This window comes from Euprymna scolopes, chromosome 23 (assembly GCF_053919585.1).
Source record: "Euprymna scolopes isolate OS-2025 chromosome 23, ASM5391958v1, whole genome shotgun sequence".
Taxonomy (NCBI): Eukaryota; Metazoa; Mollusca; class Cephalopoda; order Sepiida; family Sepiolidae; genus Euprymna; species Euprymna scolopes.
In genome coordinates, this window is record NC_136504.1 from 66,969,060 (window position 1) to 66,982,423 (window position 13,364).

The following is a 13,364-nucleotide window of genomic DNA, read 5'->3' on the forward strand; positions in this document are numbered from 1 at the left end:
ATGGAGAACTTTAGCTATAGGAATTTTAAAAAGAAATACACCTTTTTCTTGGAAAAATAAAAAACAAATTGTTTTTAAAATCTGAATTCTGCTAAAAAGCAGAACTCGCCCTTGTGTGATAAAGAATGCCTTCATCTGATGAAGCTGAGGAGATAGTTTGTTGAAGAAAAACTAAGATATACATTTCTATTAGGTATAGCAATATTTTTAAAGTTCACATCTTGTCCAATCCAATAATAGTGTTTAAAAAAAAAAAAAAAGAAAAAAAGCAATTAAATTCAGAATGCTATCAAATTCGATAATTTTTGGATTTAGATTTAAATAAAACTATTTACAAAAAAAAAAAAAAAAAAATCCAAACTATTTGGATACACAGGAATGACAATAGTAAATACCCTCCCCCCCCCTCATTAATTTGCACATTTTAAAAGTTCCTGCTTCTTGGAGGTTTAAAAAGTAGCAATAACAATTTGAAATATTGATATTTTACATTAGGTACATGCAAAATGAATGCCGATGCTCAAAATGTATAAACATTTTGACCCCTCCCTTTACTTAAAAATTCACCAAAAATCGGGAAATTAACCAATTTTAATGAAATTTTCAGTATTTATCAAATAATCCTAGGGAAATGTTTTATTTTGTTTACACAAAAAATACCTTTAAAGTTATGGTTTTCAGTAGTAGTAGTAGTAAAAAATAAATAAATAAATAAATGTATTTTTTTTTTTTTAAGGAACATTACGAAAAAAGCCCCTAAAGTCCATATTAATGAATTCGATATAACTCGAAGAAAAATTAACTTCTCCAACTAGTGATATTACCATTGAATTAAGCATTGTTTATTTAATATTTTCACACAAAACAATTATAATTGCAAAAAATATTTCTACTTTTTTTTTTTATTATGTTTCGCATAATTTTTATATATAAATTTTAATATTTTCCTTGCTTGCATGAATGTGAAACTTTCGTCAGCATAATAAAATAATTAAATTAAAAACTGGTAAAAATGATACAAACATTAAGGATAGGAATGTACGGATGCACGTCTGGGGAAAAGAAAGAAAACTAGCACCCCTCCCTCCTTTGAATTACATTACGTCATTTTCAGAGCCTTTCGACTGGTTGAAATTTTGGACTTCCGTATACCCGTGTTTACAAAACTCTCGTTTGTTGCGATTTTGCAAAAAGCAGAATCCCTCGCTTTTTTTAGCTAATTAAGCTATTTTTTGTATAAACAAGGTGTTTGTTTTTTTAATTTAATTCAATAACTTAGGACTTTACTTTACTATTAATATTTATTTGCTTCCCCACGAAAGAAAAATGTGACACAAGGTCGTTTTTAATGTGGGCTTAAACCAGCTCCCCGAAAAAAGGCAAAAGAGGCACTCTGGTTGGGACCAAAAAATAATAATTGTCTCAGTATAGAGGGTTTCCTCTCCATTGACTGAGACAAATTACCTTAAGTGTAGCATCAGACCAGATACTACATTTTGATTCTGGCCCGAAGGCCAAGAACAACAGAAAAAAGACAAGCCTTTGACCCAAAAAACTAATATTTATCTTTTAAAAGATTTTCACAATGAATTTATTTAACTTCAAAGTTTAGCGTAATTGGTTAACTCGCTGTGAAAACATTTTCATAACTTTTTTTTTTTTTTTCACGTGTACAACTATTTTTTTCCTTTTGGAAATTAACTTTAGTCTTTAATCTTTCAAATACAATTAAAAAGTAGTCGCAAACCTACAAAAAAATTATGATAAATCGGCTTTCAAAAATATGCCCCCCCCCCCATTTTTATTTGTCCATTTTTGCCCGTACCTATTTACATTAATTGGATTTTTCTGTGTTTCAAGAACCTATATATATTTAGTATAAACACCAAATGGTACTGACCAAAGGAGCATTAGAATTGTCAGTTCCAGAGGAGCTATATTATAGGTTAATCTGAAGAGGAGTTTAATCAGCATCAAATAAATACAAACCTCAGGATTCTACTGTTAACTGATTATGTAATTCATCAATATAGACAATGCATGATAAAGTGAACTTCATGTTGGCAGACGTAGAAATGGCACTGCGTGTGTGAGTATACCTAAAGTGAGGCTCATACTCATTTGCATGTGCCTCGAGGGCATAAAAAATGATAAATTTGTGAGTGGAGACAGTATTGTTTTCTAAGTCAAGCAGATTTCTGCATGTTTGTTTCAGTGTTATAGAAATGAAAGAAGAAAATAGAAGACAACAAAACAGAAAAATCCAACAAAATTAGTAAGGGAAAATAATCGCCTAGGTTAATCAGGACTCTTTGATAGTAGTTTTTATTATTAATGACTAACCGATCTTGCTTGATTGTAAAATATGATTAAATATATTTTAATTCATACAGATTTTATATTTATTATTATAGAACCAGTTCTCTAATGAATATTATATAAATATAATATATATATATTATACTGATTTCCAAAATTAACAAAAAATAACTTGGGTCTCATCAGGTAGAATTGAAGTCAAAGCATTTGGCAGTCCAGCTCCATTCCCTACGGTTTGAGATATCGACAGATAAGAAAGATTTAAATTAAATTCCTTCGAACTATGGATGAATTTGTGCATGCACAAAAAGAATAGAAATATGTTAGCAAGTTGAAATGAACATTTTGTATTTCAATTTGCCAACATATTTTTGTACGTGTTATCCATCCAAACAAAAGTTTTACTCAGTTTAAACCATTCTTGATATACGATTATTATTTCCTGTTACTAATTTCAATTTTTCATGAGTCTCTTCAGGCACGTGATTGTGTTACAAAATTTTGTGATGTGCTTAACAAGTCTGTCTTTGCCTAGTATGTAGCCTCAAAATAAAGTGTCAAAATCATCAGTTACTTGTGAGAATTGAATCAAATTCATGGCTGAGGAGAAACACAACTGATTATTTACACTGAAATAAGCAAATCCACTTCAATAAAAAGGTGAACCCATGGATGATCTGTGCTCTCACTTGTTAAAAGAGAATCTACCAAGATTAATGTCTGAAATCTACTGACTTGAGACTGGAGATGAAGAAAAAGAAAGTCAGAAAAAAACCTCCTCTGTCAGCTGCATTATTTTATTGACTATGGCAACAACTTCATTATTTTGGTGAAACAGAGCTTTAAGGATTGCATTGAAATCAAAATAAGAGGTACCTTGATCAAATTTCAACTCATTTTGACACACAGACATATTAGCAGGGAAACTCTGCGTTGTCCGGGATTGAATAAGGAGCAACAATTGTTGTATCCTCCCATACTTTTGTCATCAAAATCTGTGAAATCAAGCATTTTTCAATTAAATTTATTGATCGTCTACTCTAGTTGGGGGAACCATTTTGATGCACTTGGAGGAAGTTTCACATGACTCCCCGCAGTGACAGTCCACAATACATTGTAGTTTACATTGCACTTTAGAGAACCTACAGTTGATTTTATAAAATTATTTTGACATATTAGCTTGAATTGAAGTTTAAAATGCAGAAGTCCAAGTATCATGGTTTATTATGATTTAAACAAAAACATTCATTTCGAATGCACTCCTACAATGTCAAAGAATTTACCGTTGTTTTTATACACTGGGTCATTCTGCTTGTGAAGTAATAAAGCTTACTTAAATGCACTTGTGATATTTTGGTCACAATCGGACTGTTCCTTCTTTAATTGGATTTTTTTTTATTATCAATACTTCAGTGGCATTCTAATACAAAATCCATCTAAGAACACTCCTGGGCATTTTACATGTAAAATTTCAAAACAATCGACCCAGCTGTTTCAGAGTCCATAAGGAATGAACTCACACTCACACGTGCCTTTTATATATAAGTAGAGATATAGTTATATACTAATATATAACAGTGTTCGCTTATGTTTGTAAGAGCATAATATATCATAATACTATCTATACAATGAAAATTTGATTAGACATTGATCGATACTAGTGGTTTCGGGAGGAATAAGAAATCTGGAGTGTTGAGCTGGGAATACAACAGAACTCCCTCACCTGCCAGTCTAGTTTTAGAATCAATGACCAATTAAATTTTCACTATAGTATAATATAAGCAAAATAGTAAAAATAAGTAAATCTAGCTAACATAGATAAAAATGTTAAAATCTCCTTATGTTTGTCTAAAGTCTAACAGTGAAAAGCTATTGGTAGGTACTGGCTAAATGTTTTGAACAAAGTCAAAAATTCAGGTTGACACAAAGAAGACTGTGTGCAAGTGAGTCAATAATGTGCACTCCCTTCAAAACAATAAAGCATGAATTTTCATTGATGTTGATTGGAGAAAATTACATGATGCATTTCTTTTCTATTCGTTCTCTCCCATCATTTGAAAATCTTCATGAATGAGGATGGGGAGAAAAAAAAAAAAAAAAAAATCAGAAATATTTAATGCAAAAATATTTAATCCACTGTATGTAAATATGCCAGGTACCTATAAAAAACAAAAACACAATAAAAAGGCAGACCTCACATGTTGTAGAAATTGTTTTTTTTGTTTGTTTTTTTTTTCAATTTTATCTTTCTTTTATAATTGGTGCTCTAATAAGTAAGCTAAAACAGAGAAAGCAAACCATGTTTGTGTATGTAATAAGTGAATGGCTGTTTCAGAATTACCAATGAAACATGGTAATAGCAATATCAGCACTGTGTATGGATGTATTCAAAATGTGCACTAAATGTCACAAGGACAAATTTGATGCAAACTAGAGTCCACTTCAATCTAAATTAGAAAAAAAAAAGTGAAGGAGGGGGTTGCCATGAGGAAAAAGATATTCTCCGAAAATCGTTTTTTTTTCTTTTTTTTTTTTTTTAATGAGAATGAATGAGATGCAAGTCTGTTATAGATTACATAAGAATCCACTATCAGCCTAGCATATAACACCAGTGGTTAGCACTGATATTGTCCTTTATACAAGGTAGTGTAAACTTTCTTCTCTCCTCTTTCAATACAATTAACTGTTTGATATATCTACACAAGTACAATACTCCTTTTTTATCATTTGTTTTAAATGGCATAGAAAATGGAGTCAACAGTTAATTGGAATTCAAACTGAATTATCTAATTTATATTCTTCTGACAGTCTGAATGAAAAACTGAAAATCCAACAGAGTCTTTATCATTTGTTACTGTAAGTTATTGTAGAGGAAGAGGAAATAATTTTGTTAATTCCATTTTCTTTTGTAGAAAAAAGATCACAAACAAGTGTATATATCATTAACTTATTTCATCAAGAAATTTTCTCTTCTTTTTCAATAAGTTGGAGATAAAATTCTTTAAAATTCCACTGGAATTTTATTTGTCATTGTGTCTTCTCTCTCAAAAAACGGACAACTATTCACATGCATCAAATAGCATTACGGTCACGTTTTCTTTCTTCCTCCTTTTTAGGAAGAAATTGGTTAAAAAAAAAAAAATTTGAATACAAAACCTTTTTATTCATATATATTTTTTAAAGTATTTTTCTTTCTTTCTTCAGTTTTTTTTTAAAGTTTTGTTTTTAATTTAAAATTTTTTTTTTTCTTTTTTTTTTCCTTTTTTTGAGTCTGAAGAAAAATTATTCTCAACTGATAAAAAAGTCTTTAAATTCTCGTGAAAGATTTTTTTCCCTTTCTTTCTTTATGTTGATGAAAAAAAAAAAAAAATAGATGGATGCTGTTTAAAATCAAAGCAGCAACATTATCTTGAAGAGGCTGGTCACAGCAGAATTGGTCGTAGTAGATTAAGCAGAAAACAGAGTGGCCATCCATATGATTTATAAAAAACAAGAGGAGACAGAGTGTTGTATATCAATTAACAAGATTGTTATTGTAACCAAACATCAACAACTGAAGTCTCAAAAAATCCGTTTTGTGTGGCATTCAACCCAGTTGTCTGTCCATCTCCAGCACTGCTACAAATCTCACTTACCCGCCCATTAATAGACATTGGCACGGCAATAACAATGATTAGAAGAGACAGTTCCTGGTGTCAATCGTAAAAAAAAAATAAAAATAAAATAAAAAATTTAAAAAAAAAAAAAGCTCGTTTTTAAACCCCCAATAAACTGTGCAACTCTTCATCATCCATCACCGGTTCTTCGTCCTCGTCATCATCATCTTCATCATCATCTACCTCTTGTACATCATCCTCTTCAGTTTTGGTTACAGCAGAGTAGGAAGAGGATGTGGTGGTTTCCGTTGAGAGTTTATTCTTTGAGTTTTGCTCATACTGATTGCCAGTATGTTGAGTTTCTTCATAGCCATAAGATTCTGTTCCTTTAATGATTTGGGCAATACGAGCTTCCAAGTCTCTGTGTTCCTAAATAATAAAGTAAAATGAAAACATTTATACAAAAAAAAAGGGATGAAAAAACAACTTCATAAAAATAAAATAATGAAAAAAAAAATCCAAAAAGCTATTATTTCAAATTTCTTGAATACTTAAAGGTCTATTTGGAAAAATATTTTTATTCTTAACATGCAATTGGAATCTTAAAACGTATTAAGTTTTTAAAGTATTAAATTTAAATATTACATTCAAATTGCTTTGAAATGCACTGTCATAAAAATTAAATATATATTTTTACAATTATTTTCAATTGACGATTTGGAAAAAAAAAAAAAAAATAGAAGCTAAAGTGATATCAAAATGTTTTATTGTGGAGCAAAACTCCAGCATGTAGTTGAACTATTCAACATGGAAACAAATTCTTTTTACTTTCTGTAAATAGCCTTCAAAAGTACACATAATGGCTTTAAAACAATCTGTACTAAAGGTCAGTAGACAGTCAGAGTTGTCTAATGTTATGGATTTGGGGTGCACATTTTCTTCCCTCTTTAGCTGATACCAGACAAATACTTGCTAGCATATTTTGGTGCAGAAGAAACAGCTAATACATTAGAAGAGATATCCAAATAAATATTGGATGAATAACAAGATCAAGGAACATCTAAAAAAATAGCCTTTCAGCAATAATATATATACTATTAAAATGTTATAGTGTTTTTGAAGTTTGTACATGAAGAGATATGATTAGTTGAAAAAAATAAAGGATTAAGCAAAGTACACATTTCTAAGGTAGTAGTTTTTATGATGTCTATATATAATTTCTAATGTTTTTACCAATAAAACGATATGTAAATAATTTCATTGTAGTAGTTAATTGCTCATGCAAAAACTTATTCTTTTGCACAAAATTTTAAATATTTTTATTTGTACATGCTATAAAGTGGTAGAAGTTAGGCAAAGATGAAAATGGACATACCCAGAAATTGTACAGAAACTGCTCAAGGAGCTAGTTCTGATGATAAAGCTAATTGTCTGTGTATAAAACTGGTTTTATGTAAAATTTAATATTAGCCAGCAATTGTTGCAAAAAAAAAAAAAATTCCAGGAAAGGATATTTTTGCATAAATGTAAATCTCATGTCCAATTGTGGTGAACATAATCTGAACAGAGATCAACTAGTGAAGGTGGCCTCAACCTGCCGTTCATGTGCTAAATGAGTTTCTCTTTAGCTAGTGCGTAGTCTCAAAATAAAGTGTTAAAATCATCGGTTACTCGTGAGGATTGAATCAAATTCACAGCCAAGGAAAACCATGACTGGTTATTTACACTGAAATAAGCCAATCCACTTCAATAATAATAAAAAAGTGAACTCATGAATGATCTGTGTTCTAACTGGTTAAAAGAAAATTAACCAAGATTACTGTCTGAAACCTATTGACTTTGGACTGGAGGTGCAGAAAAAAATCTGAGAAAACCTCCTCTGGTATCTGCATTATTTTATTAACTATGGCAGCAACTTCATTATTTTCATATTTATCTGGTGCAATTGAGCTTGAAGATTACACTGAAATCAGAGTGTAAGAGATACTCTGATCAGGTTTTAATCCCTTTTTGACACACAAACATGTTTCACTATTCCATACTTTTATTATAATCGAAATCAGAGAAATCACCTATTTTTCAATCAAATCGAATTGCTTGCTCTAGTTGGGGACCCACCATGGTGTACCAGGACAAAGCTTCACATGCCTCCCCACAGTCCACAATATACTGAAATCTGCGTTACACTATAGAGAACCTTATGTTTATTTTATAAAATTATTTTTAAATAATAGCTTTACTTAAAGTTTAAAATGTAAAAGTCAAGTATTATGATTCAATTGTGCGCTAAAAACAAACATTCGTTTTGAACGCATCCTTGTCTTATCAAAGAATTTACAATTAATTTTATAGGCTGGGCCATTCTGCTTATGTAGTGATAAAACTTCTGAAATGCACTTTTCATATTAGGCTGTATAAAAGTTAACTTTGATCAAAATTGGACTTCCATCTTAAATTGGATTTTTTCGACTATTGCTACTTATGAAAGCCATTCCAGAACAAAATCTACTTAAAACACTCCCAGATACATCAACATTTGTATGAAATCTACAAAAAAAAAAAAAAAAAAAAAAAAAAAAAAAAAAATGGCCCAGCTGCTCAATCTATAGTGAACAAACTTGCACACAAAATCTCTTATATCTATAATATAAAGCTGAACGTCTGTGTGTGCATGTCTGGTCACGAATAGGCGCCTATATAGTTGACTATTATAGAAAACTGATCACATGTAATGAGAGATGTATCAAGACACAGGAATGGGTATGTTTGATCTGGCATAATGAGTCATTAAAATTGTGGAGTCTGCATACGCGCCTGGTCCACAAAGTATGGAAATAAAAAATTAAAAAAAAGAAAATAACGTTTACAAGTGTTTTTGATATAGATGTACATAATACTTTGATAAGTATGTTTTAACTTAAATAGGGATGGTATAATAAAATTGTGGGGGTCTTCGTTCGCGCCTGGCCTCCATAGAATGGAAATAAGCACAAACTTTAATAAAGACTTTTCATATCTATCTGCATAAGTATACTTTGATAATTATGTTTCAGTTTGAAGAAATATGGTATAAAATTATGGGGTGTTCATTCGCTCCTGACCTCCATAGAATGGAAATATGTCACACAGTTTAACAAGGTTTTTTTTTAATATAGATCCACAGAATATTGTGATAAGTGTTTCAGTGTGAACAGGTATGGTATAATGAATTATGGCGTTTATCTATTTTATTTTTACTTTCATCATATTTTGCTTCGGTTTTGATACTCCCAAATTCGAAGCTATCTCTTTAAAACACTTCCTTTTCATAACCTATCATACTTTCATAAATCAGAGTCCATTTTCTGTAGGCTGTTTTTGAATCCAGTCAACGACGAGTATTTTTGCTAGTTTATATATAACTTTATATTCAATTTTACAGAAGAGAAGCATTTCTATTTCAGTGCTTTATGAAATGGCTGGATTAAATTCTAATAATACAACATAACGTGTAGGAAAACAGCATTAATGATTGAATAATTAGTAAGTTTGTGGGTTTCGGAGCTTTCAATCTCAAATCGTCTTAACTGAGTAACACTACTAGCCGGATTCACCTTCTCTAAAACCAACATGATCATCCTTTATTATACAGAATGCAAATGTAGTTAAATCAATTGTGGTTTCAAAGTTGTTGAAGGACATCTGACCTTTAATCATTATTTATAGTGCATTAATTCTCCAAGGTGTTGCCTAAGTAGCAATGAATTCATTTTATTTTTTTTTGTTTGCACATGTTTAAACTTAAAGGGAGACAACTAGTGTACTCTATTATTTAAAATGAGTTAATCCCCTTGCTAATTTTTATTTTTTTTAGGTAATTATTTAAAAGGTTTCATTTGAACAGTCATCTGAATAGAACGAAGTCATTTATTTCAATAAATTGAAACTAAGTAAATTATATTGCCAATAATATGGGATAACAATAATGAACGAAAATTGACTGGTTTGATTTGTCAGTTTAAATGCTATTTGGGTCTGATTTTAGGATCTCATTAACTTGAAAACAACTTAAACATGCTACAAATGAAATATTCTTAACATTTTGTAAATGATCTAAAAATTAAAGTAAAAACTCAAACTTTTTTCTTTTTACCTCCAGCATGTCATCATCTTCATCACGGAAGTCAGCCACAGGAACAAACTTTTGTACTGGTTGTTGCTGTTGTGTTGATGGTTGATTTTTGCGCGATAGAATGGTGGAACCAACAGAGTGGGACAACTGTCTGCTTTCCAATGAGTAATGTGTTGGGATAGAGGGCAGCTGTCCTAATATTGATGACGGCGGATTGGCTGAAGCAGTGTTGGATTGAGGGGGCACTGAAGTAGGTGTGGCACTAGTTGATGTTGTAGGGATATTGGAAGAGGCATACGACTGAGGAGGTTGCGGCCGCTGTTGTAGATGAGTCAACCCACTTACTTTGTCAGAGGCTGGAACGGCAGTCGAAGCAGTGCTTATAGATTGAGAAGCTGACATAGCTACTGGGATAGGACCACCAGTCGGATGCAATGGAGGCAGCTGGTTCTGCACAAATGACTGAAATGGTGCATGTGATTCTTGGGATGATGCAAGGCCAGGCATACTTGCTAATGGCATAGGAGTATCCATTTGAAGCTTGTGTGGTTGGTGCAGTGCAGGAAGTGGTTGCTGCTGCGATAAGAGTTTTTGTTGCTGCTCCTCCACAACGGGCATGGTTTGTGGAGCTGAAGGCAAATGGCTTGCCCGAGGTAAAATATCTGACTGTTTGGTTTGAGAAAGAGATACAGAATGATGTAGGGAAGATGAGGATATTGGTGGCAACGACTGTGATGGCTGCTGAACAACACTTGACCCTTTCACTGGCTGTTGTGGTTGTTGTTGCTGTGATGATTGCACCGAAGTTGGTAGTGGCTGCAATGGCAAAGACGATGTAGCCGTACCTGGAATGCTATCAGGCATCTCATCTGTTCTTTTTATCGGATTCACCATAGGCGGTGCAACAGCATTTACAGAGTCTACATTATCAAGTATTTTTTTAACAGGGGAATTATCCAAGCTTGCTACGGGTGCAACTGGAGCAGCAGGATCACAGCTTGGGATATTTTTAGCACTATCTGCTGAAGCTGCCGTTGCTGCTGGAAAAGCATTAGGTAGAGAGGGAGCGCTATCAGATCCTGCTGGAACATTATTTCGCAACTCAGTTGCATTTTTATCATCTAAGTTAGAAATGGATTTGTCTGTAGGCGTGATAGCAGCAGCAGCTGAAGAAGAATATGGCATCACATGTGAGGTAGAGTCTGCATTCTTTTTCTCTTCATCTGTAGTAGTAGTAGTAGTTGCTGCAACAGTGTCCGCAGCTGTTGGGGCAGTGGCATTCAACGAGGACTGGCCAGATAGTTGAGGCGTCTCAGATTGATTATCACTTACTTCAGCCGAAGCAGTTTTAACTTCTTCATTATTTGAAGTAACTGATTTTGTATCTTCTTTGATGGATTCATCTAAAACATTTGAATCCACAGTAGCTGAAGTCTCTATCACATCAACTTTCTCCAAAGAATTGACATTTTCTTTATTTTCTGTTTCAAGTTTGCTTTCGGCTGAAAAAAAAAAAAAAAAAAAAAAATATTGGGTCAGTATAATAATACACTGTAAAGCAGTTTGTGTTTGTATGTTATCACCTTTCAAACCCATCTGAAAAAGTGAGATCATCCGATCACTAAAACTGAAATGCAAAAAGTAACTGAGAACTCCCTAAAGTTGTTGTTTGCCAACAAATATTATTTCAAAACAAATTATTTAAAAAATTTCATGAATCATCGCAAGCAGAATTCTCTAGTTCCAACAACTTGAACAATTTTACAACATATTCTTTGCATTTTTTTAAATACATCTGATTGTTACAATTTGAAATAAGTAAATTAATTTTAAATCAATTTAATTTGTAACACTAGAGACAAATTAAAAAGGTAAAAAAATGTTTATTTTATTTACTTAAAAATATATTTAGGCGACAAGTAATTTTACGATAAAAAGACAGAAGACGGTAGTTATGAAACAGTGGAATTTCCACTGTGTTCAACTAGTATCTATTATACTGAGTTAATCAATGATTGTTTAAGGTTTTTTGCCTTTTTTGTTTTATTAATATATATTTATTTATATTAAGAAAACAAAATACATGCTGAAATATTCTGCAGTTTTCAGATTGAAATAGGTTTGAAAATTTTTAATTGTTCCAATTAGAAACAATTTGTAATTAACTCATCAATTTCTTATTAAATTTCTGTCACTATGTTTAACTATCCCCTGCCCTTATTTTATGTAGTATTTATCACTAACTTTTGTGACTATTCATTAAGGTAATAAAGAAAAAGAAATAGAATAGTCCATTCATTTTTAACCATAACTGGCTTTGAAAACTCACTTATTCTTGATTTAAACATTGTAATCTGGGTTCACAAACTGTTGATCGAACGGGTTACATTTTTCTCTACTATATTATTAGATATATAATTTAACTTTAACATTTGTATATAACCATGTTTTTACAAGAATTACAAGTCAGAAGACATTGTGAAACCCTCTTTCACACATGCTCTTTTAATTATTTACATCATGCCATTTCTTTTAGCATTCACTATTATTTACTAAAACAATTGCATAACATATTCCATGAAATTATGTATTTAATTATTATGGTCCAATAATTAGCAATAAATAAAAATAAACAAAAGAAGAGCTATCAATTATGACTAACCTGGTTTAATTTCATTTTCTTTATTTTCTTTGTCTTTTCGTTCTCGTTCTTCTTTCTCTAACTGCTTCTTAAATTCTGCAGTTTCACGACTGAACACCTACAAAAAATAAAAGTTAATCTTAAAAATGATTTAATTAGATAAAAAAAAAAAAAAAAATGAATAAACAAGCAAAAATATACATTTCAAAAATCAATTTATTTCCAATTTAGGATTCATACATCCATTATCACCCTAGTAAATTGAATCCTCAAACTGGGTTTAAATTCACTTTTTTGAATTATAGTCTACTGCAAAAAAAAAGGTGGGCTCCCCCTACCGGATTGGAAAACCCATTTACTTGTGCATGGAGTATTGTTGCTATATTTAAACTGGTGTATCAACCCTTATTCTCTTCCTCTTACAAAAAAGTTTTTAATCTAATAGGTCCCATGCTGTTTACCAAGCTCAAGCTCCTGTTTCATCACCACAATGTTGTACCCGATGTGATTATTTTATAAGTACTTCTTCCCATTCAGTGTGGAGCTTCCCAGTTGCTGGAAAGCTTTCTACTCTAATAGCATATTTCTCATTATTTGCCTCCTGAATTTCCTCTCTGCTCTCTTGATTGTACCAACATGCAAAAATTTAAATGTAATGTGAACAGACATCTCACTTAGCATCCCCAATAAATCTGGT

General features: G+C 31.5%; 1 protein-coding gene across 1 annotated transcript in view; it reads right to left on the reverse strand.

Annotated features, from left to right (window-relative positions):
* Positions 1-5,675: 5,675 nt before the first annotated feature.
* LOC145245967 (uncharacterized) overlaps positions 5,676-13,364 on the reverse strand; it is a 163,415-nt gene continuing 155,726 nt past the window's right edge. The window contains exons 18-20 of the mRNA XM_080107747.1: positions 12,689-12,785; positions 10,048-11,528; positions 5,676-6,344 (exon numbers count right to left, since the gene is read on the reverse strand). Coding sequence (XP_079963873.1) covers positions 6,075-6,344; positions 10,048-11,528; positions 12,689-12,785 — 1,848 coding nt within the window. The 3' untranslated portion in view covers positions 5,676-6,074. The remainder of the gene's footprint in view (positions 6,345-10,047; positions 11,529-12,688; positions 12,786-13,364) is intronic.